The 23,905-nt window shown below is 42.9% G+C and overlaps 1 protein-coding gene across 15 annotated transcripts in view; it reads left to right on the forward strand.

Annotated features, from left to right (window-relative positions):
- DOCK9 (dedicator of cytokinesis 9) overlaps window positions 1–23,905 on the forward strand; it is a 256,298-nt gene that overhangs the window by 214,984 nt on the left and 17,409 nt on the right. For all 15 annotated transcript variants that reach the window (XM_032496729.1, XM_032496730.1, XM_032496733.1 and 12 more), the window contains 7 exons: window positions 5,184–5,299; window positions 10,989–11,126; window positions 11,253–11,435; window positions 12,965–13,078; window positions 13,198–13,413; window positions 14,917–14,974; window positions 17,213–17,319. In XM_032496729.1, the coding sequence (XP_032352620.1) occupies window positions 5,184–5,299; window positions 10,989–11,126; window positions 11,253–11,435; window positions 12,965–13,078; window positions 13,198–13,413; window positions 14,917–14,974; window positions 17,213–17,319 (932 nt within the window). The remainder of the gene's footprint in view (window positions 1–5,183; window positions 5,300–10,988; window positions 11,127–11,252; window positions 11,436–12,964; window positions 13,079–13,197; window positions 13,414–14,916; window positions 14,975–17,212; window positions 17,320–23,905) is intronic.

A 23,905-nucleotide genomic window follows, 5' to 3' on the forward strand; every position in this document is an offset into this window, starting at 1 on the left:
CAGGGTCTAAAATGAATTTATTTTAGAAAGAATGAAAATAGGAAGAATCCCTTATACAACTTGCATTTTTCATTTCCTGTTTCTCCGAGTAGGAAAGGCTTTGTGAGACCTCAGTTGACCAGCAGGGAGCAGCAGAGAACTACGAGGAATTTAAGCCAATGCAGACAAAGCTGCAGGGTCCCCCGTCACCTGTTAAGAGTAGGACGGGGAAAAGTCACCATAGACACCACACGTGTACCTCTAGCAGGGACTTACCCTTACTCTTGGATTTTTATAGGAAATAATGAAAATGACCAATTTCACTGGGGCCAGTGGTCTTAACTATTTTAAAAACACTCAAAGGATAGAAGTTGTTGTTGGGTTCATTGCCCAGGTTTATAAAAAGTCAATGTTTACAACATTAAGGCATTGACCTATTTACTGCAGCGTGTACTCATTGTGTGTTTATAGAAAAGACTTGTGCCACATGGCAAATTGAGAGTGAGAGGTGCTGGTAGAATATTTTATACAAACCAGATGAGGAGAAAACTAAATGAAACATGTTTGCAAATAGGTGACACATTTGCAAAAAGTATAAAATAACACTTTGTATTTACTTTAATGCTATGTATTGTTCTAGGAATATATTAAATTCACTTGCATGATAATCCATATTTCCCATTGGTGTGATGGGAGAAAAGCCAAGAGTCAAGAGATAGAAACCCTCAAAGAAAACCTGTATTTCATATAAGTCATTATAGAGACAGTTTAAGATCACTGGATTAAGTTACAGGTGAATATGGGAAAGCATCTTCTACCTGGGCTACCCATGAGCTAGCGAGGGTACCGGCAGCTGGAGATGTGAAAATAGAGACTAGGGGATATTGTCCAGGTTACTTAAGCATCATATGAGGAGCTGGGCAAGATGGCTTGTTAAGACCCCATCTAACTCTGAAGTTCTTTGATATTTATGAATCACAAGTAAGAAAATGAATATAGGTGATAATTAAATTCCTTTACTGTACATAATGTTGAATCAATGTGAAAAATGCAGGGAAGGCATATATTCTCTGAAGTAAAATTAATATTTTTTCAAAAGTTTTCAAGCATGGAGAATATATTTTTTAAAGTAAGTAAAAGAGAATTACATGCTTTAAATGTCTATACTCAAGATAGTAAATAAAATGTTTGTTTCTAAAGCCATTATTTCCTTGATTTTGAGACATGTTTCCTTGGCTTACAGATACATTTTTGCACATTTGCGAGCATTTCTGAAAGCAAGATATATTTTACAGTTTTATCAGATCCTTAACAAGTATATCTGGCACATTACATCTAATATGGTAGTCTGTCATTGACTGGTGCTTCTTGCAATTGATAGGGTCTCAAAATTTAGAAAATCTGGCACAAGGCCCAGTTAAAGTCAGTCATTCTTTATTCTTTTCAATATCTTTAAAGAGAACATTAAACTAAAATGTATGATATGCTTAAACCAAGTGTTTTCACAGATTGGAGATCTGTATCCTATAGTAGGTATCATTTTCAGACACAGCTAAACATTAGTTGAGGTATTCTACAGAGAATAGAAAGCAGATAGCATGGCCATTTTCTCGAGTGTAGACTCGGAGATCATAGACTAGTTCCACAAATCATTTTGAGCATGTTTGTTTTCTCAGTGTGTGAATCAGCGGACAGACAACAAATTATATGAGTTTTGTCTTGGAATGTTATTCCTTATTCTCTTCTCCTCTCCTTGCCCACCTGTGAGGAAAACCTTTTTTGCAATAAAAATGAGATGGAGATCAATAATATATTGTGTAGTGGTTGATCTGGTTGATATTTTGCATAAATATATGCAATTAGTAAAAGCTATAGACCATGAGTTAATATATATGGGAGGCTAGGTTTACTACATTTGGCAAGAAGATTCCTTGCCATTCAATATTTATATTTTTTTGTAAAATGTATGATTTTTCTGGATTCATATTATGGGCCAGAGTAAAAAATTAAAAACAAGAATTCTGATTCCATGACAGGCGAAGGCAGCTTTCGAGATGAAAGTGTGCCTCCTGTGAGAACATCTGAGTTGTTCTTCTAGCCCCAAATGTCCTCTGACATTTGGAAAAGGCGAGTGGCTGTGGATTGGGCTTCTGTCCTTCCCAGTGAGGGAGGGATGGTTTACAGATATAGTCAGCGTCTCTAAACCAAGCTGTTCAGGAAACAGGAATTTATAAAATGGAGTAAGTTTAGTTAAGGCTAAACATAGCAGATGACATTAGAGGGAGAAAAAAAAGTCTCACCCTTGGCCTTTGAGTGTTTAAAAGATTGGGGGATTTTAGAATAAATCACCTATCAGAGTGACAACAGAATGAAAGTTGTATCCATGTGAGCAGTGAACCCTGAGGACTCTAAAGCAAGCCATGACATGCCTGCTAGAGATTGCACATCAGGGAAGCCCTTCCCCACCCGGACCAGCCTCAGTGAAGCCCATTGGTGCCTGTGCCCCGCCCCAAGGCACCACTGCCCACTAGAGGAAGTCAGTAGGGTTAACAGCACTCCTTGCTGGCCTGTATCAGAATCTGCTTATTCACCTTAAAAAAGTTGCTGATCGATGCTTAGAGAACTTACTTACTGTGTCTCTAAAGACCCCCTTCTTGGGTTTGCCAGCTCAGTTTCATTTTCCTGTGTTGGCTTGTTACAAGGTGACCACTGATTAGAGTTCCAGGCCTTGAGACAGACAGGCTTGACCCCCTGGTGGGTGTCCCCAGGCAAATTGTCCATGCAGTCTCTGTCACTCGAAAAGCAACTTATAACGAATTGTGGCTAAAAGGACTATTTCTTTTACTCCTATATGATTCAGACACAGGCAGACAGATTTCTAAATTAATCTCTTATTCTAAAAGAAATTAGATAGTGTAATGGCTTATGGGTGGGTGGTGTAGTAGCTTAGAGAAATTTTGTCATTCGTTAGCATGGCCCATTGATTGTATATGTTTTAAAAATAGCACATTGAAAAATTCCAGTTCTTGAATTGTTCCAGAATTTCAGCCAGGTGTAAGTAAATTCTGAGGAAGTTCTTCATTGTGTAGGCCATCACATCTGTAGTGATCACACCTGCAGACACTTATCCAGTGGGTTGTCTAGAAAGAAAAGGATAGTTCTGTGCAGAAAAAAACAATTAATATCATCACCAAAGCAAGTGCTTTGTTCTAGTTTAACCCAGCCTATCAAATTTCATTTGAGGTAAATGGCAGCCCTTAATATAGGGTCCTTTTGACCTGTGTGATAATTTTGGTTGGTCTGATAAAAGGTGTTGTATTTTGAGGGGTGGGTTTTTTTTTTTTTTTTGTCCTTTCTTGCCCTGGTCTGTGATTACTGTAACAATAAGCATCCATCTGTTTGTTTCCTTGTTTCAAGGACTCTGTATATCACCAAACAAACTGCCAAATGAGGAAATGCCTTTGTTCAAATGCCTTGCCAAGTGAACAAAAACGGTTCAGTGAATATTAGTACCAAAAAAAAAATCTATCTTTCTTTTTGCTAGATTCCTTACCCCAAAAAAAGCAGAAATAAAGAGAAAACATAACTAGCATTGTGCTAGATGTGTTTGTTACATAGCCTCAGTAAGGACACAGTTGCTCTGCCAAAGTGTGAAAATAATGCAGGCCACTCAAAACCCCTGTTTCAAAAGCAAAGCAAAGTTGGATGAAAGCGCCTAATAGTGTTTTGTTTTGTTTTGTTTTGTTTTTGATCATACTTTAAAGAGCAATTCGGCCTTTTTTTAAAAAGCTTTTTGTAGCCTTTCAAAAACCATTCTCTAATTCTGACATTTACTAAAGTCAGAATAACATCATACTAGTTACTTTATTTTATCTTAACAATAGGGATTCTGGTACAGTGACCTGGATAAGGAATTTGGAGTGTAGTTTCTATTTTTTCCCCCATTACTGGCCTCAAGAAAATTCTCTAGGTTTTCTGTACTTCATTTTCCTGATCTTTGTATGAAATGTCCTTCTCTCTGGAGTATTGAGAAAATTACCTACACAGTAAGTGTGGATTTGTTTTTGCTCCATGGAGAAAAAGATTACATGATGTTTTATTATATTGCCGTCTTTCTTTGTAATCTAGATCAATACTGTGACATCTTTGCATCTCTATATATATTTCTGCTAATGCATACCATTTCATAATTTAATATCTCAAATTGTATGTCAAACTATATTTTATCAGTACTAAATTGATTTTATAGCCACATACAGAAGGTATCAAGTTTGTATTTAAATTATGATTCTTCAAGTTCTTTCCTTTTCTTAAACATTACTTTCAGACATAGTGGCTTTTATGCTTTTTGTTAAAGCAAGTAGAATACCATTCACAGTGCAGTCAACTCTTGGTTATCCCTTGTGATTCTCGCTGATAATACAGATCTTAAGTTATCAACTTAAGACTTCTGCAGCATTCACTCTGTGCCAGGCACTATTCTAAGGGCTTCACAATGACGAATAAATTTAATACTCACACAACCCTTTGAGGTATAAACTGTTGTTATCCCCATTCTACAGGTGAGGAAACTGAGGTATACAAAGGTCGAGGAACTTGCCCAGGGTCACACAGCCAGTAAGGGGCGGAGCTGGATTCAGTGACCAGCAGCCTGACCCTCGGCTCATTTTCTTTCCCTGGGCTGTGCTGCCGCCCTTCAGTGTGGAGGCTCCAGAGCTCTGTCTCCTTCACCACTTCCCCATCCTAGCAGCTCAGTCGGGTGGCTCCTTTGATGGGCTCTGGCCCCAGGTGCCTGTCCTGCTCCCCCATTTACTAACTGTGTGATCTAAGACAAGCTGTCCAGCCTTTCTGTGCCTTCATCTCCTCATCTGCAGAACGGGTTTAAATAACAAATGTACTTCATCAGGCTGTCGAGGATTTAAATGAAATGATACACATGAAGCTCACAGAATCATGGCTGGCGCGTTGCAGACGCATAATGTTTACCGCTCTGACTTCTCTTCCAGAGTCGTAAAGGAGTTGTCATTGAATGGAAACATTATTACTGAACCCTTCCCGCCCCCCCCAAAAAAAGACAAAAACGGGCAGATAAGGCCCTGAAGGAAGCCTTCTGGAAATAATCAAAAGTTGACTGTGACTCTGCTGTCCTGCCAGCCTGCCTTCTGCAGCTGCCGGCAGTGACCTTGTGCTATGATTTCCTGCAGGCTATGGCCACTCGGACGCAGACGTGCTCCACCAGTCGTTACTTGAAGCCAATATTGCCACTGAGGTGTGCCTCACAGCTCTGGACACCCTCTCTCTATTCACCCTGGCATTTAAGGTTTGTATTGAGCAGCTGTTCGTGATCAGAGCCTGACCGTTTAAATTCAATATGCTTATTGCTTATTTAACTGAACCAACAAGAACTTCCTATATTGTACTTTTACTGCAGCTACTGTTTTTCCCCTGTAAGGAAACCATTAATCCTTAAATTCCCTTAATGAAACCGTTCCACAGTTAATGGCTTGAATTCCCTGAAATAGGATACAGCTTAACTGGCCAGGGCGTGTGGCCTGCTTGCAAATGCTGGACACGGTCTCTGGAGGCGGTTAACACTTGGCCAGAGGGAAGCATTTGTGGGGAATGTGGCTTTGCTGTGCCCTCCATGGTGATAAATATGGGCACCTAATTGGGCATTTCTGCCTCTACTATCTTTAAACATATCCAAACATGGTAGCGGTTAAAATTAGATGCTTATAGGTAGAGGAAGCAATACATAAAAACACATTCACCTTTAACTTTTTTTGTTTTTGATCTGCTACTAAATTAAATGATAGGAGCATTTCAGGAATCAAGAGTAAAAAACAATATTGGCCTTATTTTTAGGTTTTAGTAATATTCAAGTCAGTTGAAATGGTCTCTTCAGCCTCTCTCATCATTAGGAACCCCACCCTTCTCATTCTTTGTCAATGACTACTTCCATTTCCAGTTAATATCCAATGAATACTGAAACAGTGTGTTTATTTGCAAGGGTATTTAGGAAACACCCTAAATCGTTCTGTGCTTTCCTCATCTTCTCTTCTCATGAAGGATGTTTCTTTATTAGACAGACTTAAAGTGGTGACCCATTTCCTGTTGCTTTATTATAATTTGCCTTCATTCTTAGCAACCATGCCACTCATGTCCCCAGGAAATGTCATAAGTAGGAACCCAGTTGAGAGATGAGGAAATGCATGTGCTAATAGGATGAGTCAGGAGGCAGCAGTGTCCTGTTACAGGAGCCTTGCTCTTAGTGGCCCTCAGTTACGGTCCCCAGGCTGGAGGATGCTGCAGGCCTTGGAGCTTGTTAGAAATGCAGGTTCTTAGGCTCTGGCCAACTGAATCGACTCTGGAAGTGAGACGTGAACAGTAGGGCCTGAGAACAATCACTCTGCTAGAACCATATTTCAAACTTCTTTCTGTTTTCTTTTGGAGATTTTTAGTTCAAAATTCTTATGTAAATAGGCAGTTTAATGTGAGCATTTGCCCTTACACCTGTAGCAGTGCTGACTGTGCGACTGTAAGTTCAGAACAGTAGCTGGGACACTGTCACCTGCTGTCTGCCTGGGCCCTGGCATGTAAACGAGCAGGAAGCCCTGGGGCTGCACAGAGGTGCGGGCCTGGCACAGTGGCAGGTGAGGGCCCGGGCAGCACAGGTGTGATCCGGCGGCACCAGGAGAGCAGCAACAGTTTCTTTACTGCACAGCCTGAGGGTCTTAATCGGGCTCCAGTGAATTGCTTCATATTAAAAGAGTGTTGGTCAAGGTTCCCAGATCTCCAGTGTCTGGCCACCAAACAGGTTCTGATGCAAGAGAGGACGAGCATCTGTCGGTCTCTGAAGACTGATTGTAACACTTGTGGGATAAATATCTTTGGGAAAATCATTTCATGTTTCCAGACCTAAGATTTCTCATTTGTAAGATGAGATTTCTCGTCTGTAAGATTGAAAAAATAGGACCTGCCTCCTGTGGTTGCTGTAAGTTTAAAGGGAGATGACCCTGGGAAGGGCCAAACGCTCTACTATACAGGCCAGGCTCCAGGACACATGGGAGCAGCCATGTGTACAGAAACACCGTGGGCTTCAGCTCCCGGCTCCACCCTTAGCCAGATGTTAAGCCCTGGGCGGGTCTGCTTGTCGTCTGTAAGCCCTGATTTCCTTACTTAGAACATAGCAATTATGCCTACTGTATAATGGATTGTTACTGAAGTGTCCGAAAACATCTACCCTGTGTCTGGCTGACATAGGAGCTCAGATGTTGATTCTAGTTTAGCAGTAAGCACTTTCCCCTATGTTCATGCCTTTCTGGTCCTATGGTAAGGTGTCTGATTCCTGACACCCACAGGGAAGATTGAGTTTCAGAGCTGAGGTGATCTCTGTCAAGGTCTGTATGCCTGTGTGCAAAAATCTTTGATGTTTAAAGCTCAGCATCCCTACCCCTGCCCCATTTAAAGTGTGAAGATGGGCAGATGTTATGGCATTGAGGGATGTCATGCCAAGCTGTAGGCTTCCCTAGCCTGGATTCACAGGTCCAAGGGGCCCACTGCACAGCAGCCACGAGGATCTCCCTTTGCAAATATTTACTCAGCTGAGGCATCAATTGGAGCATATCAGAAAAATTAAATTATTACATGGGATTAGCTGACATAACTGTTTGCAGAAAAATCATCTTCCACAAATGTAGCCCCATCGTTACTGAGTCTCTTAATTGACCGCATCTAATACATTGCCAAAGGCCATCAAGAAATCACATTCTTAATGAGAGGAAATGTTTGAAAAGATTTAAGCCCTGATTCTGGTTTATTATTATATTAGCTTCCTGCTGTTTAATGAGTGCCTTCTGTGCCTCAAGCATCAGTCTTCACAGCCTGGCCCATAGGTCTTCTTACCCCCAGTTTACAGATGAGGAGATTGAGGCTGAGACAGGCTAGGAGATTTGCCCAAGATCACTGCATACCTGGCCTATCAAATCCCTTGTTCTCCACTAAGTCGGGTGTGTGTGTGTGTGTGTGTGTGTGTGTGTGTGTAGGGGGAGGGGCTGAGCTGGGTGAATACCAAGGTAGTTGAATGATCTCTCATACAGAAAAAAAGAAGAAAATTATCACACACTTACCAGATGCTGGTGCTGGGTGGGGGGGCACTTTCATATAGGTTATTTCATACATCAAAGGGGTGTTCTGTAAACCAAGGTAGTTACATGCAGAAAAATACAATTCTTTGGCCATTTTAAATGTCTGTTAGTACAGTCCCAACTGGCTGGTGACCTGTAAATGGTTGGTAATATTTTTAATGAGCTCAAAATTTTAATCCAAAAGTGTATTTTAAGTAATTCATGTAGAGCCATTTCTTGATTTGAACTGCACAATGAGGACCAGTCCATGGGAATAAAGAGCAACATGAACCACAGGACGCAGAGCCCTCGGATCATGGGGGTCTTGCTAGGGAGTCTGTGGTCCAGTTTACACAGCCATGAGCCTGGTCTGCAGACACACATGAAGTCTGGGTGGTCTTGGTGGTGGTGAGCCTCTGCAGCTAAAACAGCTCTTCTCTAAAACTCAATTTTTAAAGTTATTTTATAATCAATGTCTAAATATAAATAAATGCCATATGCCTAAGAAGGATGTAGTTGTCTTAAATAACATGGTTCCAGATACCTCATTTTGGCACCTGAGTTTAAGTTTGTTTTTCTCCTGTTCCTGTCTCTTTGGAAATGACTGATTCCATGTGTTGACTCTCTGAAAGGCCCGCTTCCCTTCGGAAGCTGTGTGACGACAGTCAAACTTGAATCCACATCAGACAGTTCCTGAGAATTACTTATAACCTATTCTCCACCTTATGGCTAGAAATAAGTCGTGCCTTTTGTGTTATTCTAACATCTCATTTAATTTCCCGAATGAAATTCTCCCATCCTCAGTAAAAGTCTACAGGGATATAAAAGTGGAAAGAGATACTCTGCTGTTACCTGTGGTTATGTATGACTGGAAAAGTGAAGGTGGTTTTTCTTTTGCTTTCCATCCTGCTCTGGGACTTCCTGAATGTTCAGATATTTAGTTTAGTGTGTATTACTTTCTAATGAGAAAGAGAGAGGCGCACAGAGAGAGAGAAGAAAATTGACTGGAAAGTAAGGGAGGCAGCTGGTAAACTGGGATGTGTCCAAGATGAAAGGTCCTTTCCCCCTTTAAATGAGGGGTTGCATCTTTGTGTGCATTTTTACTCCATTCTTCATCAAATTTTGTGGTCAGAACCCAAGAAGACTAAATCTTGAAAATGGGAAGCAAAAACCTTAACCAAAAAGAGTGAAAGGAAGGAAGATTTAATGCCAGTGGTAAGAACTTGGAGAAGGGCCAGTTCAGGTGCAAAGCAATTTTTATGTGAACCATCTCTCCTGGGTGTCTACAGCAAAGAGTCCTGAGAAGATAAAAGCACGTATTCAGATTCCCCCAAACCTTAATCCAGCCATAATTAGGAAGGACTGTAGCTCCTGGGAAAAGCAGTGATCACAGACAGCAAACCATGTAAGCAGTTCCCCAAACACTGGAAACAGCCTCTATTTTTCCAGTTGGTGAACAGCTGCTCATGGTTGAGAATTATATCCTATTCAGTTAATTAAGTCATATTTTCTGCTCATTAAGTTGCTTTTCTTTCACATAATGGAATTCACTACTGTACCTCAGTATTTCATGATCTAAAGATCACTGTGAATGCCAGGTGTCCGACCAGCCGTGAATACACCTGTGAATCACTGGTCCTAAAAAACAAGACTTATTCCTTGAGTAAAAAATTTTTCTCCAACAATAAGATGAGGTAAATCTTGAAACTATTACTTCAGCCATAATTTGCTATGCAACAGAACTATTTGGTGGACGTAAGTTCTCTTTGTTCATTTAGCTAACTTTTAAGACTGATTTGAGGTACTGGCCTCTGGACATTTTTTTATGGGAGTCATTTTTGCCTGCCTGTGCAGAATGCATCCATTCTCCCAAACACACACTTTTGTTCCCACGAGCCTGTTTTTAAAGATGCAGGCCTCCAGTCAACCACGTTAGACACAGTGGCTACGTGCTGGCCTCTAGCTGGGGACACCTCTACCCACCACGCGTGTTCAGCATCTCTGGGAGTTTTAATCAGCCAGGTTTACTCGATGTTTAAGCAGTGCGAATTTGCTGCTGGTGTGAGGAAATCTTGAAGAACAAGGAGAAGTAATGAACGGTGGCCTTCTCGTCTTGTTTTGTCAAGTGAAATCCATGATGTGTTAAAATCCTGCTGGCTACCACTTAACTGAGCTAGATCAGCGTAGGCGTCTCAGCTCCCTCTCCTTGACCTCGAGTCTTCCAGTTGCTGGCAAGCTCTGTTTTAGGCTCGCTGTTACACAGATGAGGATGACGAGACCCAGTTGACCTGTGCAAATCTGTGCCCATGAGAAAGGGTGCCTGAGCAGAGCCTGTGCGGAAGTTTTCCCCCTCACCAGACTGTCTGGCTATTCATGGCTGAACACAGTGCCCAAGAAGCCTGGGAAAAAGACACAGCCCTCATTTGTAGAGGACCTGTTTCATACACCTCACTTCAGTATTCTTCCCAGCCCGTTAATTAGCTGGAAACTAATGTAATGGCACTCCTTTTTCACAGTTAAGATGTCATAAATATTACCTCTGTATCAGTTGCTGGCAATAGTAAAAATGAATAAATAGATAGAAGGCCAGTCAGTACTGAGGAACAGTGGTCCTTTAAACCATACTACAGTTTACTGGGAAGTTTTGTAAGTAGTCCCTCCCTTAATAGGAAGAAGTAAACTCTCCAAAGCGTAAATTTATTGATAAGCTCATTCGTACTACAAGAGACTTCTCCACTTTCCTGGAGGGTTCATGGCAAGGTTGTTTAAATTATACGCCATCTTAGTACCTGGAAAATTTAACCTTTGAGGCTGAGAGTTGAATGAAACCTATTACTGGTGTCTGGTGTGTCTCACTAAATGACTTGTCTTGTGTGTTTTAAGAACCAGCTCCTGGCTGACCACGGACATAACCCGCTCATGAAAAAAGTTTTTGACGTCTACCTGTGTTTTCTTCAAAAACATCAGTCTGAAACGGCTTTAAAAAACGTCTTCACTGCCTTAAGGTCATTAATTTACAAGGTACGTTGTTTCACTGGGGGAGGGGTGACCACCATTGATGGCCACGCATTTTCCTCTGCGGGGCCCCTGGAGTTGAAGACGCGCTGACCCTCCTGGGGCTCCTTTGCTCTCCCGTGTTCCTTCTAGTTCCCCTCGACGTTCTACGAGGGGCGGGCGGACATGTGTGCCTCGCTGTGCTATGAGGTTCTCAAGTGCTGTAACTCCAAGCTGAGCTCCATCCGGACCGAGGCCTCCCAGCTGCTGTACTTCCTCATGAGGAACAACTTTGACTACACGGGGAAGAAGTCCTTCGTCCGGACACATTTGCAGGTACGTGCGCATCACCTTTCCAGCACAGGTGTGCTCTGTGGAATCCTGTTTGACTGGGAAAACTTTGAGTTACCTCAGCATAAGTATGACACAGTCTGGCCTCGAGATGGAGAACTCAGAAGTAACGTTTAGTGGTTTACTGGTTTATTTCTTCCTCCACATTGTAAGATTTGGGCCCAGAATGTGTTTCTATCGGTAAATTGACGTTTAAATACTGAATCAATATTGGACTGCCTGAAATTCCATTGAATTCCATGTAGACCCTACGTGCGGATGCCTCACAGTGAACATCTTAGGTAAGACAAAAAACACCCAAAGTGGTTCTGTTCTGTCCTCCATCTGCTGACACACCTGCCATCTCTCCAGAGTGAAAGTGTCCCAGATTCTCTGCGAACCATGCCAAATACTGAAAATTCTTACGTATTTTTGTACAAACACATAGAGGAATGCCTTCTCCATCTCTGTACTTACGCCTTTTTTAAAACAAGTATTTGTTTTTTACAAACTGCATGCAAGGATTCATGGATACAACCATGAACAAACAAGGACCCTTTTCCGGCCCTCATGGAGTGTCATCTGCTGGAGGACAGATAGACCTTGTTCCACGTACCCAGGGCCAGAACAGAGGAGCTTGAGTGTACCAGGGAGGGGACCAGGGCGCTTCCCAGAGGATGTGAAGGGTGAACAGGGGTTGGAGAGTGAGCATGGTCCAGGCCAGGATGTACCATGGGGAAGGGCCCATCCAGGGAAGTGGAGAAGGTTTTCCTAGTGGAGTTGAGAGTATGGGTGAGAACAAGTTGAGGAGGCATCGTTGCATGTTTGGAGAGATTGCCTGGATTCCAGTGCTGAAAATAGATCAGAAATTCAAGACCTTCGAGACCACAGAGACCTTGGGGAAACTGTGGTCAAATCTAGACCAGAGAGAATCGTGTCCTGGGTCAGGTATGGTGAGGTTAGAAGGAAGAGGAGGTTGAGTTGACAATACTTAGTGATTGACTGTACCTGGGTGTGGTGAAGGAAGAGGCCGGGGGGGTGGTCCAGAGTTTAGTTTGAGTAACTGGGTAAAGACGTTGGTATTTATAGACCCCCAAAAAGACAGGTTCCCCATGCGTAGTTAATATGCATATGTTTTAATAAAAAATGCAAAGGATAGTCTGCTTATTGAATGTTAAGTACATATAGGTTCAAGCCAGAAACCACAGAGATAAATAATAAGGTCTCACTTTTTACTAGAGAAAGTGGTAGGTAAGTAACCCTCCAAGTGATTTGGGCTTATCTGATTCTCATTCCTCTACACTCTCCTGATTAGCACTTTGCTGTGCAAACAAAAGACTCAAGAATAGCAGAGTCACCTTCTGGAATAATTCTTGGAAGTGGGGAAAAGATGGCTCAGACATTTCCCACACTGGCGTGATCCCTGCTCACAGACTCCCTGCCACCCCATCCTCATGCACATCCTAACCCAAGGCAGGAGTCGAGCTGGAGCATTCCCCAAAGGTGAATTGACTTGCTCACGTTTGTGTCCCTAGGTTATCATTTCTGTCAGCCAGCTGATAGCAGACGTCGTCGGCATCGGGGGAACCAGATTCCAGCAGTCCTTGTCTATCATCAACAACTGCGCCAACAGTGACAGGCTCATCAAGGTGGGTGGCCCAGTCCCGTTCTGTTTGTTACCCCTGAGACACTACCTTGTCATTTGCTACAACTACAGACGGACAGGGCGCAGCTGAAAGCCCCGGCCCCTCTTCCACCCTCGTTGCAGCACACCACCTTCTCCTCGGACGTGAAGGACTTGACCAAGAGGATCCGCACAGTGCTGATGGCCACGGCCCAGATGAAGGAGCACGAGAACGACCCCGAGATGCTGGTGGACCTCCAGTACAGCCTGGCCAAGTCCTACGCCAGCACTCCCGAGCTCCGGAAGACGTGGCTGGACAGCATGGCCAGGATCCACGTCAAAAACGGCGATCTCTCCGAGGTAGCCCTGCAGCCCTCTCCATCCCAGTTTTTGAGAAAGCTAGTTATGCCCCCTTCACTGAAAGAAGCCAGTTTTGAGAAAAATTGCTCAGTAATTCAGAGCAGATGGTTAAAAATACGTAGTATTTGAACAGTGTTGGGCTCCGGGCTGCTTCATTGTCGTCTAAGCATTTTCACAGCTTACAGCATTGTCAGGGGCTGTCTCTGTCCCAAACACGCATTGTTGGAAAGCTCTTAGAAAACGGCCATGCTCAGCTAGGTGCGTGCTGATGCAGGTGCGCTCAGCTTCTGCATCAAAACCCCTCTCTAGAGCTAAAATGCAGCTATGTTATGATCAAATTAGATTTTCCTACTATTAAAGTCATGACAGGGTGTGGCTTTTTCTTCCTCTTTGAGACAGTCTGTTTCCATCTGGGCATGTGATAGGGAAAGTAGCCATGTCCGGGCGGAGCTGGGGGTGTGGGCTCCAGAGACAGACTGAATCCCAGATCTGACGTTCCTTGACTCTGGGACAGCGAGCCACAGAGGGTCTCAGTGACGCATCTGAAAAACGAGAAGTTAAGGGAACCAATGGGCAGTACGGCAGGTTCTTTTCTTGCTCCCAGGATGGGCTGATGGCCACGGGGTCCATGTCCGGGGTCCATGCCCAAGACATGGAGGTGTGATCAACAGTGTTACCAAGGAAGCGTGCTTTTACCTTTAAACCTCTCAAATTGCCTACATCAGTACAATTATGTTCCACATCTGAAAAATTTATGTAACTATTTTTACCTATTGATTATGCAAAGTGCATTCCATTTGACCATAAGTTTAATCTAAAATATACATTAGACATAATAAAGATGAATTACATACTATTAGTGGTAGTAATTTTTCTATCATTCTGACAAAAACAGGGATCAGATATTGGAACCTTACATTGGGTTCATTTCCAACAGCTACCTTTGATATTTTATAAACCATGGCAACTTGGTGAAAAGAGCTTATTTTTATTTTTTGTTTCATTTTAAGGTGTCTATAATGTTTAACACCAAATTGTAATTTTCATTGAGAATTCTTTTTTTGAAAAAGTCACTTCATCTTTTTTTTTCAGTTCGAGAGAAAAACATATTAACCTCTGCAATGTGAGCATTTCTCTCAGAATCTAGGAATGCATGTGCCTTTTCTTCAAATGCTCCTCTTTTCCCTTTGAGAGAAATGATGCTGAAATTTTAGCTATAGTAAGAAAAAACGCTTTTGAAAAATCTTTTACAGTAAAATTTAATAATTTTAAATAGAAACAAGCCTTAGCAAATTTACTGCTATTCGTCTCAATTTGCAGTTTCAGAATTTCAGTTTATGTGAATTGTTCCACTTTTTTCAAAAGGCAAAATGTCAGTCATTAGAAACACTAGTTGATCCCTTGAGATCTCATCTAAGTCCGCGTAGTCTTTGGATTTCTGTCTGTGAGCATTGTGACGTGCTTTATAAATGGTGATTCTGAAGCCTGTGTCTTTCATTGTAGGCAGCAATGTGCTATGTCCATGTCACAGCCCTGGTGGCAGAATATCTCACACGGAAAGGTAAGGAATATTCCTTTGTTTTGTGAAGTAAATATAAAATTGTACAAAGCAGCAAAGATGAGTGAGAGCCATTCGGAAGGATTTGGAGGTGAGGGATGTGTGTGTGCACACACTATATTCATTGTTTTGTTTGCTAGCATGATATTTGCTTGACTCAGTAGGAACTGCTGAAATGCAGAACAAAAGTAGATGGCATGTTGTCATGTAAGCTCTTACTAATAACCCGTCCTGCAAAAACTAGTTAATGAGCTTTGCATCTGGGAGCCTCTGACTGGCCAATCTCAAGCTGAAAAGACTTAATTTTCCCTTAAGATCGTTCCCACTTGAAGTGTTTATCAATCAAAAGGCAGCTGTAACAGGAGGTCATCAGACAATATTTTCTGGAGCACAGCCCAGTTGGCTTTGTTGTGTAAGCAGGCAGCCCGCTGCCCGGAAACCTTGCGTCCCCGTGGAAGGAGCGGGCAGGAGTGAGCATTTATTCCCACATTAGCAGGCCACGAGTCCTCTGCCGGTTCCTCTGATTAAATACCAGTTAACACTTCAGAATCGAGAACATGGTGTTTTAGAAAAGCTGGTTTTGTGTGCATGTGTGTGGAGCCGGGCAGCACCCACTCTAGTAACAAGGAGGACCTTCACAACGTGAGGAAACGTAAAGTCACAGATGGCAAGGCCTGGGAATTTCTATCTTCCTGGCACAGCTGGCTTTTTGGAATGGAATTTAAGGGAGTTAGGCTTGTCGTACATCAGAGAAAGAAATCAAGGAAGGGCTCCACATTCTCTCCTCCCAGCATGAGACCTTTTGTCAGGTAGAACATCTCGTGTTTAGAAGCAGATGTGTCCCTCCAGCCGGAGCCACCGCACCAGCCAGAGGAGGTGCTGGGCGGCCTAAGCCGAGGGGGGTCCCAGAGCTCCAGCAGCCCCGTCCGTGCAACGCTCAGAGGTGTAGGGGTTTCCTCTCTCACCCACTTGGATGGACGTGGCCCTCCCTCTTTTTCCTCCCTTCTCTGGTTTGGTGCAGCCTGTCCTTGTGGGCAAGGAGAAGACAGCGCTTGGGCCACCACCGTAGCTGTTCCACCAGAGCTGAGCTGTGTATTGCAATGTACTCTGTAGCCAGAAACATGAGTAGCTGGCTTTTATCATCTTGCTTTTTGTTCACACACGTATCCTCAAGCGCCCACTGCTTTTCACAGCGGAATCTGTCTGTAAAAAAGACCAAGGCTGAAGTAGGACAGTGGCAGAGATGCGACCCAATTCATGAATGGCGTGGAAGCCTTCCCTGTATGCAGCGGGAACATCTCTGAATCTATGACCTACTCTTTCAAGACTTGATTTCAAAACACCCTGTGTTCCTCTTTCCCCCGCAACATGGGAGGTCTCAATTCAAGTTTTGACTTCTGTTTTGTTTCGCTTTGCTGTAAACAGCGACCACAGTAGAGTAGGAAGACTTTTCAGATCCTTCTTCACTTGATCGTTTTTACTCAGCTGACATTGTCTGACATAAAACTCTTCCCGGTGACTCCAGGATGAGTCAAGGTCCCCAGTGGGCCACTGTTGCTTAAGGGGTTTGTCCTTATGCCGGGTATTTATGCCAGTTCCAACCCCCACCACTTCCCCAGAGGATCAGAGTGCCTCCACCCCGAGGTGTGCACGCTGCCCTTCAGCTGTGGGAGCAGAGGCCTCTCCTTGCCCCTCAGGTAGCCTGTCAGCTCACGGCTGCCGAGTTCCATCTTGGTGGACTGCTTCCCACAGGAGAAGGGCAAGGTCTAAGCCGAGTTCCAGGATAACCCCAGCCAGAGTGGGTGGGATGACAGCTGGAAGGAAACAGTCGTGTTTGAGTTTGTCTCCCTCTTTGATTGGCTTTGGCTTCTTTATTTTTCTTGGTGTCTGAGCGTGGGTCGTCCTTCCAAATCAGACTGTTGTTATTTGCTGTTCATCTGATTCAGTACCTATTTTAGTTTATTTGAAGATTGCATACATTTTAATAAAGGTGGGTGAAAAATCGAAAGGGTTCAGACAGAAACAAATTGAGGAAGGTGAAGGGTAAATATGAGGAAGCGAATGAAGAAAAGAGCCCAGTGGCCCCCAAGCTCCCTGTAGGAATGCTGGCCTGGGACACGGAAGATTTCAGAATCAGGGATCCCATTTACTCCGAAAGCACACAGCGCAGGAAGCGCCCTCAGGGGTCGTCCACTTTCAGGTTAGTAACTGCAGCTCTTTCCCCTGCTCTCTCAATTCTAGGCATGTTCAGACAGGGATGCTCAGCCTTCAGGGTGATCACCCCGAACATCGATGAAGAGGCCTCCATGATGGAGGACGTCGGTATGCAGGACGTCCACTTCAACGAGGTGAGTGCTGCCCAGAGGCCCGTGGGTCTTGAGTGCTGCTATCCGCCCGCCAGTGCACTGAGTGAGGGCTTTCTCTCTGCGGCCGCTGTGGACACACTCCGCTCCGAGATAACGAATTCTCCGGAATGCTGAAACAGAACAGTGAAAGCTTCTGCCATTCCCTTTTCTAGGAACTCCTCCTTTTCTCTGGAGAGAGAGTTGGAGGAGTTAATTAATAGTGAGTAAGGCTTAGAGCTTGACCACTGGTGGTCAAAGGTCTGGTATTTTGACCATAGTTTCTCATTCTTTCCAGCAATTAATTTCTCCGGTTCATGAGTTTTATTGCTGTTTTAATCTGTCTTTACAGTCGGTGTCTCCAACACGAGACACCTCTCCAGAGTCCCCAAACAGTCAAATCCTTGAGAGGCCAGACTGGGCTGAGGGCAGAGCAGCCCCTGTGCAGGGCCTGGTTCCTGCCTCCACTTGAGTGCCATCGCCCGGGGTCTACCATAAGCAGATAAGACCACACTATCCTACCCCCAAGAGAGACCAGAAAGTTTGACTTTAGATCATTGCAGCAATTTCTGCAAGTTTCTTGCCAAAACTGGATCACCTTGTGACCACTTAACTGTAACTGGGGAGTTTTGAAATCAAGCTAGGAATTTGAACAAATGCCAGTTTTCTGCATGGGTTCCTGGAATTTCCTATTCCACGAATATCTCTTTGTCATGTGTTCCCACCTCCCCTCAACTCAGAGCAACATGGAACAGTCAAAGGAAAGCTTTTTAATCCTGCCCATCTTTTAAGGAAAAATAAAGTTCTCTGTTTCTTCATGTGCAGAGAAAGAACAGAGAAAGGAATCACTATCTTCTGCCTGTCATGCTTGTTTTTATGATGTCAAGTTCCTACAGTTACTATTACGACTGTAGTCACGTTCATGCCAGTAAGCAGTGCCTGGGAACAAACATACTCGGTGACATTGATGAGGAATCAGCAGTTCTCAAAGTTCTGGAACTCCTGGGGTCCCTGAGACCCTTGCAGGGAGTCTTTGAAGTCCTCACTTTTCAAATTCAGTATCTATGTGAGGCTGCATTTTCTTTGTATACATCATCCGAAGGGGCATCATGAGGAGATTGAATGTGGAAGCAGAGACAGGAATACAGGAGTCTCCTACAAAGTCAGACATAAGAGTTGCAAAAATGCCACTCTTCTCCTTAATTTTTTAATGCTATTTTTTCATTAAAAATGTTATTTTTGGGTACACATAATATGTTTATTATGGTTAGCTTAATTAAATTAATAAATAAATCTTCTTACATTTTTTCAGTTTCCATTCCTAATACTGTAAATATTGAGAGATAACACACATGTGCATAAAAGTTCTCAGCTATTTTAAAAGAATTCTCAATTTTTATGATATATAGAGATCTTCAGACCCAAAGGTTTAAGAACCACTGTCCAAAAACTGTCTAGTCTCAAACAACCCTCTAAATTAAAAACCAAACATGAGAAAGGAGGATAATATATTGAGTGATTTTTATACTTATATGTTAAAATAATTTTAACAAAAATAAGTATCCTGAAGGAAAGGGAAAAAAAAACAATTGGTTATCACATGGTATTAACAGTTCAGCTGTCTCTCCACCTTGAAATGCCTGGACCAGTGGTGATTTTATCTTTTATTCTGAAGCATGAGCCTGTTCCTCAGGCAGAAGGGCTCATATGCTCGTGGATTTGAACTCCTCACTTCAAAGAGTGTTTTGACAGGGTTCTTCCCTGAGAAGAGGCTTGAACACATTGTCCCCTTGGAGAAACCACCCTTGTCCCCTCACTGCCCGTTTAGTCCCCTGGAGTACAGCGCTTTGTTTAGACAAGGAAAGCAGTGATGGCAAGGATGACTCAGGATTTGGAAGTAAACAGTGCTTGTACCCTGTCCTCACGGCTGATAACGTGAAATTCAGGTTTCCTCATCAGATTGAGTAATAGCTGGAATCGTCTGGACAGTCCAGGGAACGAGCCCTTGCCAGCAAGGGCGGACTTGATTAGGGAAATGTGTGAATGGCATCCACTCTGAGTGATAACTGAACATGTGACAGGGATAACTTTATCAGTTATTTTCAGAGTATGGATTTTCCACCCTGTCCTTGAAACGTAAAGGGGGTAAATCTTTAACAAGGTCCAGAGTACATGGCGATATGTAATGATTAGGATGTGACACGGGGCTGTAAAGTCTCAAGTAAGCCCTGCACATAAAAATGGAAACTAGCCAAAAATAATGTGTTCCAGAAGCCACGAAAATAGAAATTGCCACGTACAGTTTTTGCTTTAGCTCTCAAGATGTTTCAAAAAATGAGAAAGTCACATATTTCTGCCAGAGGACTTTTGGGGAAAGCTGACAGGAATAGGTGTAGAACAAGAGCTTAATAAAAAAAAAAAAAAAAAAGCACTGCCCTTTTAATCTGCATTACTAGATGTATTTAAATGCCTAAGATGCTCTCCCCACGTGATTTTAAAGGCGCTACCTAAAAAGGCACAGTTCTTCTGGCCGGAGGCCGCAGATGAGTTTTTATTGGTAGCAGTCCATCTCCCCTGACGGGATCTGAGAGCGGACTCTCTCCGAGCTGCTTTTGATTAAAGAGAAACATTCCATTCCTGTTTGCATTTTGTTTCACGAATTGGAGCCGATGCAGATGGAAGGACTCTGAGTTCCCTATGGTGTCAAAATTCCATGCAGCTTGTGTGTTTTTGAGATTCCCCCCTCATTATCCCATACAGTCAGAAGGAAATAGCACACTTGGGAAATGGAAGAAAGTCTAAGATAGGGGCTATTTTGAGAAGTTTGGTCAGGGTTTAGGAAAGCCAGTGAGGAATACTCCAGAACCCTTGAGGTTAGTAACAGCTGGGTTGCCACCCCTCAGCCTGTGGGCTGAGGGAGGAGAGAGAGAGAAACTATACAGAGTGCCCACCTGCCTGGGCCTGTGGGCTTTGGACAGGGGGCCTCAATTCGGGCACCTGGGCAGGGAGGAGGCAGTGAGCAGCCCCCACCTTCACTCTCCTCCCACCCGCCAGCCTCCTGCTGAGCCTCCACAGCTGAGTCTAGCATGCAGGTCGGTGGTCCTGGTGCCTCGGCCCCCACAGCACAGAGCAAGGGAGGATGGGGCAAGAGGGACTCTAGCGGGGAAATGGAAAACACAGTCCATCCTCAGTATTTGCCCAGTTGCTAAAATGTCTCTGTAACCCCTAAGTCAGTACCCACTGAGGCACTTTTCCTGTCCTTTGGGGACAGGATAGAGTGGCAAAAAATTGGAACCCAGACATTCCCAGCTAAGGCTGAACAGCAACACTCTGCCATCTTGTTTCAGCTCCTGCTATGAACAGGGGTCCTTCTCTGGCCCCCAAGTATGGTGCTGAGGTGCTGAGCACAGGAAGGTGGTGATGTGCCTCACAGAGCACATACTTGCTAGATAAGGTTCATTCAGGCAGGAGTTACAGTGCTCTGGGTCATGAATTCAATGTTAATGAATCAACAATATGTACTTAAATCAGGTGTCCTTAAACACAGACACACATAAAGCAAGGTTATATACTCATCAGTTGTCAAAAATTTTGTAACCAGAGGTTTTCTGGAACCTAAGCCTGTATTTCCCCTTGGAGGGGTGGCTCAGCATTCACAAATTCAGTGTTCGCGTTGACCTGAGATCATAAAACAATGAGGATCACTGTATGTGGCCCACTTACCTATTGTCTCCTAGAAAAACAACTGTCACGGTTCATACAGTGAATATGTGAAATTGACCAGAGAAGTCTCTGACTTACATTAGCCAAACGGTGTCTATTCAGAAACTACTGCCAGTAACAAACCTAAAATATTTATACCTACAGAACATGCTAAGAAAGAGTTTTCAACAGAACACATTCTAGGATTTGTCTGTTTACATCTTATCCAAGCTTGGTGATTGTCAGTAACCCTGTAGTCGTCAAGCATCCACTTTTCCTTGACCGAGCATGCTCTCAGGACCATAAAAGTTATGTAACATATCTTTCCTTTTATGTTTCTCCAAAACGATATTAGTAGAGAGCATGGCCATGAAACTTATCTAACTGCTCTGTCCTTGGCTCAAACCAGACACATGGCCCTGCTTCACCTTGCAGATATTTCCTAAGCTCCCCTGTGCCGGAGAGACAAGGGTGGTCCCTGCCCCAGCACATGACGCTGCTTTGATGCTTCCTTCCCATTGAGGAAAGATACCTAAACCACGGTCCCTTAGGATCTGAATTGGAAGTTGTCTGAGTTCTTTGTTGACCTGGAAATTTCTATGTTTACATGCGTTGATTCATTCCATAAACTCACTATGGGCCATGTGTCTGCTCAGGAATATGTGAGTGAGGTGCCTATCTCAGAATTTCTGGGCCAGAGCAGTGGTCTGCAAGCTTGAGTGTGCTTAGAATTACTTAGGTTCCTGTTACAAATATGGATTTCCATTCTCACTACCTCTCCCCAACCCATCCACAGGTTCAGCCACGTGGGTGTGGTGCCTGGGAATCTGTATGTTAAGAAGCATCCCCAGTGATTATGCTGCTACAAAGGATCCTCAGCTGTATCTTGAGAAACAATAATATAGTGGAAATGTGAATTATGCCATGATGTGCATTGTTGCCCGAGCCCACTCACATCGTGACAGTTATTCCCAAATGGTAGATAACAGACAGCCTGCTTCTTGAGAAAGGTTAGATTAAATCAAACCCATCCTAAGATGGAGCAAATGTCATTTAAATGTTAAAATACCCTGCACATACACAGGCTCATACAGGCATTCTTGTGCACACGTGCACACATATATGCCCCCATGCACAGTATTAGTGAGCCATCTCCACACATATGTGCTTTGTGCCCTCTGTTGCATTTTGCGATGCTGTGGCACACTTAAAAATGACTGGCTGATGGCATTTTAAACAGCTTCCTGAACGGCTTATGAGCTTAGTGTACTGAGATCTTTTTAACACTAGTCTGACATCATAAAATATGTACTACTTTCCAGATGCATAAAGTTCTTTGAGGTTTTTTTCCCCCTGACCAGTAATTACTTGTACAGTTCTTCTCATGTATTGACAATTTAGAAACAATAACTTGGCATTTAGATTTTAAACAAGGTGGTAAAACTATCAGACTTTCTGTATGACTGCCTTTCAGGGTCACCACTATCTGATCATTATCAGTATTAGTTCTGGTTTTCAGGTGATTGCTGAGAATTCAAAGTAAATTAATACATGAAATTTCTGTTGAGAATATTATTCATATATGCCCTGATGTTTAGTTACTATGAGGTCTTCATTTTTATGACTCTTTATAATTTTGCGTTGACATAAGTTCTCTCAGCCTTAACTATCTATGATTGCTGGTTATTTCTATTCAGAGAATTATTACTTGATGCATCAGCCGTAAGCATCTAGGTATAGAGTTGATATTAGCTTGAATAATTTACTTTACCAAATTAAGCTTTAATGCTCAGTAGTGCATACTCTAACTTTATGAGAGGAGGACTTAACTATTTAAAAATAAAAGCCATTTTTAGTTTATGATTGGGTAAATTCTTTATATACTCTACGTTTTATAGCACTTTTACTACCATTTTTTATAATAAGTGATATTCAGACTGATAAACTGCAGATCCAGAATGCCTCCGGAATCATAAGAGAACGTAAAGTACTGCCCAGTAGCATATATAGGTTGATGATGTGTTACTTCCTATTTCTTATTTACCATCCAGTTGTGATCGTTATTTCATAATTATTTACTAAGCTCTATTCACTTTATCAAACCTTCCTATTGTCCAACCACTCTGGGGAGTTTCCCTGGTTGAAGTCCCTCTTTTTGTTCCAAATATGGCAGGATTTTCTCTAATGAACTCAGTTGTCCATAGTATTGAAATGCTACTTGAGTTCAGGTTTCATTGTTATTAAACTTTCCATGTGTTTCTAGTTTGACAAATGAGAGTAAAAATAGTATTCAAATCTTAATCTCCCAGTTAGGTTTGGTCCAGGAGATTACCCGCAAACTCTATTTGACATATATTTGTTAAGTGATGAAATCTAGGACATTTAATACATACATGAAAGGCTGCTATACACAGATGCCTTATGAGGGTAGACAGGTCATTTTAAAATCAAGTAACATCTTCCTTGTGTAATACTCCCTTTTTGTGGTAGTTGATGTATGTCTGTGTCCATTTTCATGCCTCTATAAAATTATCTACGTTCAATTGCTAATTTATTTTTGACATGGAAAACTGAATGTGGCTATTATGTACTATATGTATGTATGTATTTTTTTTGCAGGGGGGAGGTAATTAGGTTTTTTATTTATTTTTTTCTTTCAATGGAGGTACGAGGGACTGAACCCAGGACCTCTTGCATGCCAAGCATGTGCTCTACCACTGAGCTATACCCTCCCCTAATCTATGTATTTAATCTCTCCCCAGCCTCATCTCTTGCCCCTGTCTCACTCAGATTTTGTACTCCAACCCCTCAGTCTGCTTACAGATTTCTCACGCACCATGCTGCCATCACTCCCGTGTCTTTGCCCATGCTGTCCCCTTTCTCTGGAATG

The sequence above is a fragment of the Camelus ferus genome, chromosome 14 (assembly GCF_009834535.1).
Source record: "Camelus ferus isolate YT-003-E chromosome 14, BCGSAC_Cfer_1.0, whole genome shotgun sequence".
In the NCBI taxonomy this organism is placed as follows: Eukaryota; Metazoa; Chordata; class Mammalia; order Artiodactyla; family Camelidae; genus Camelus; species Camelus ferus.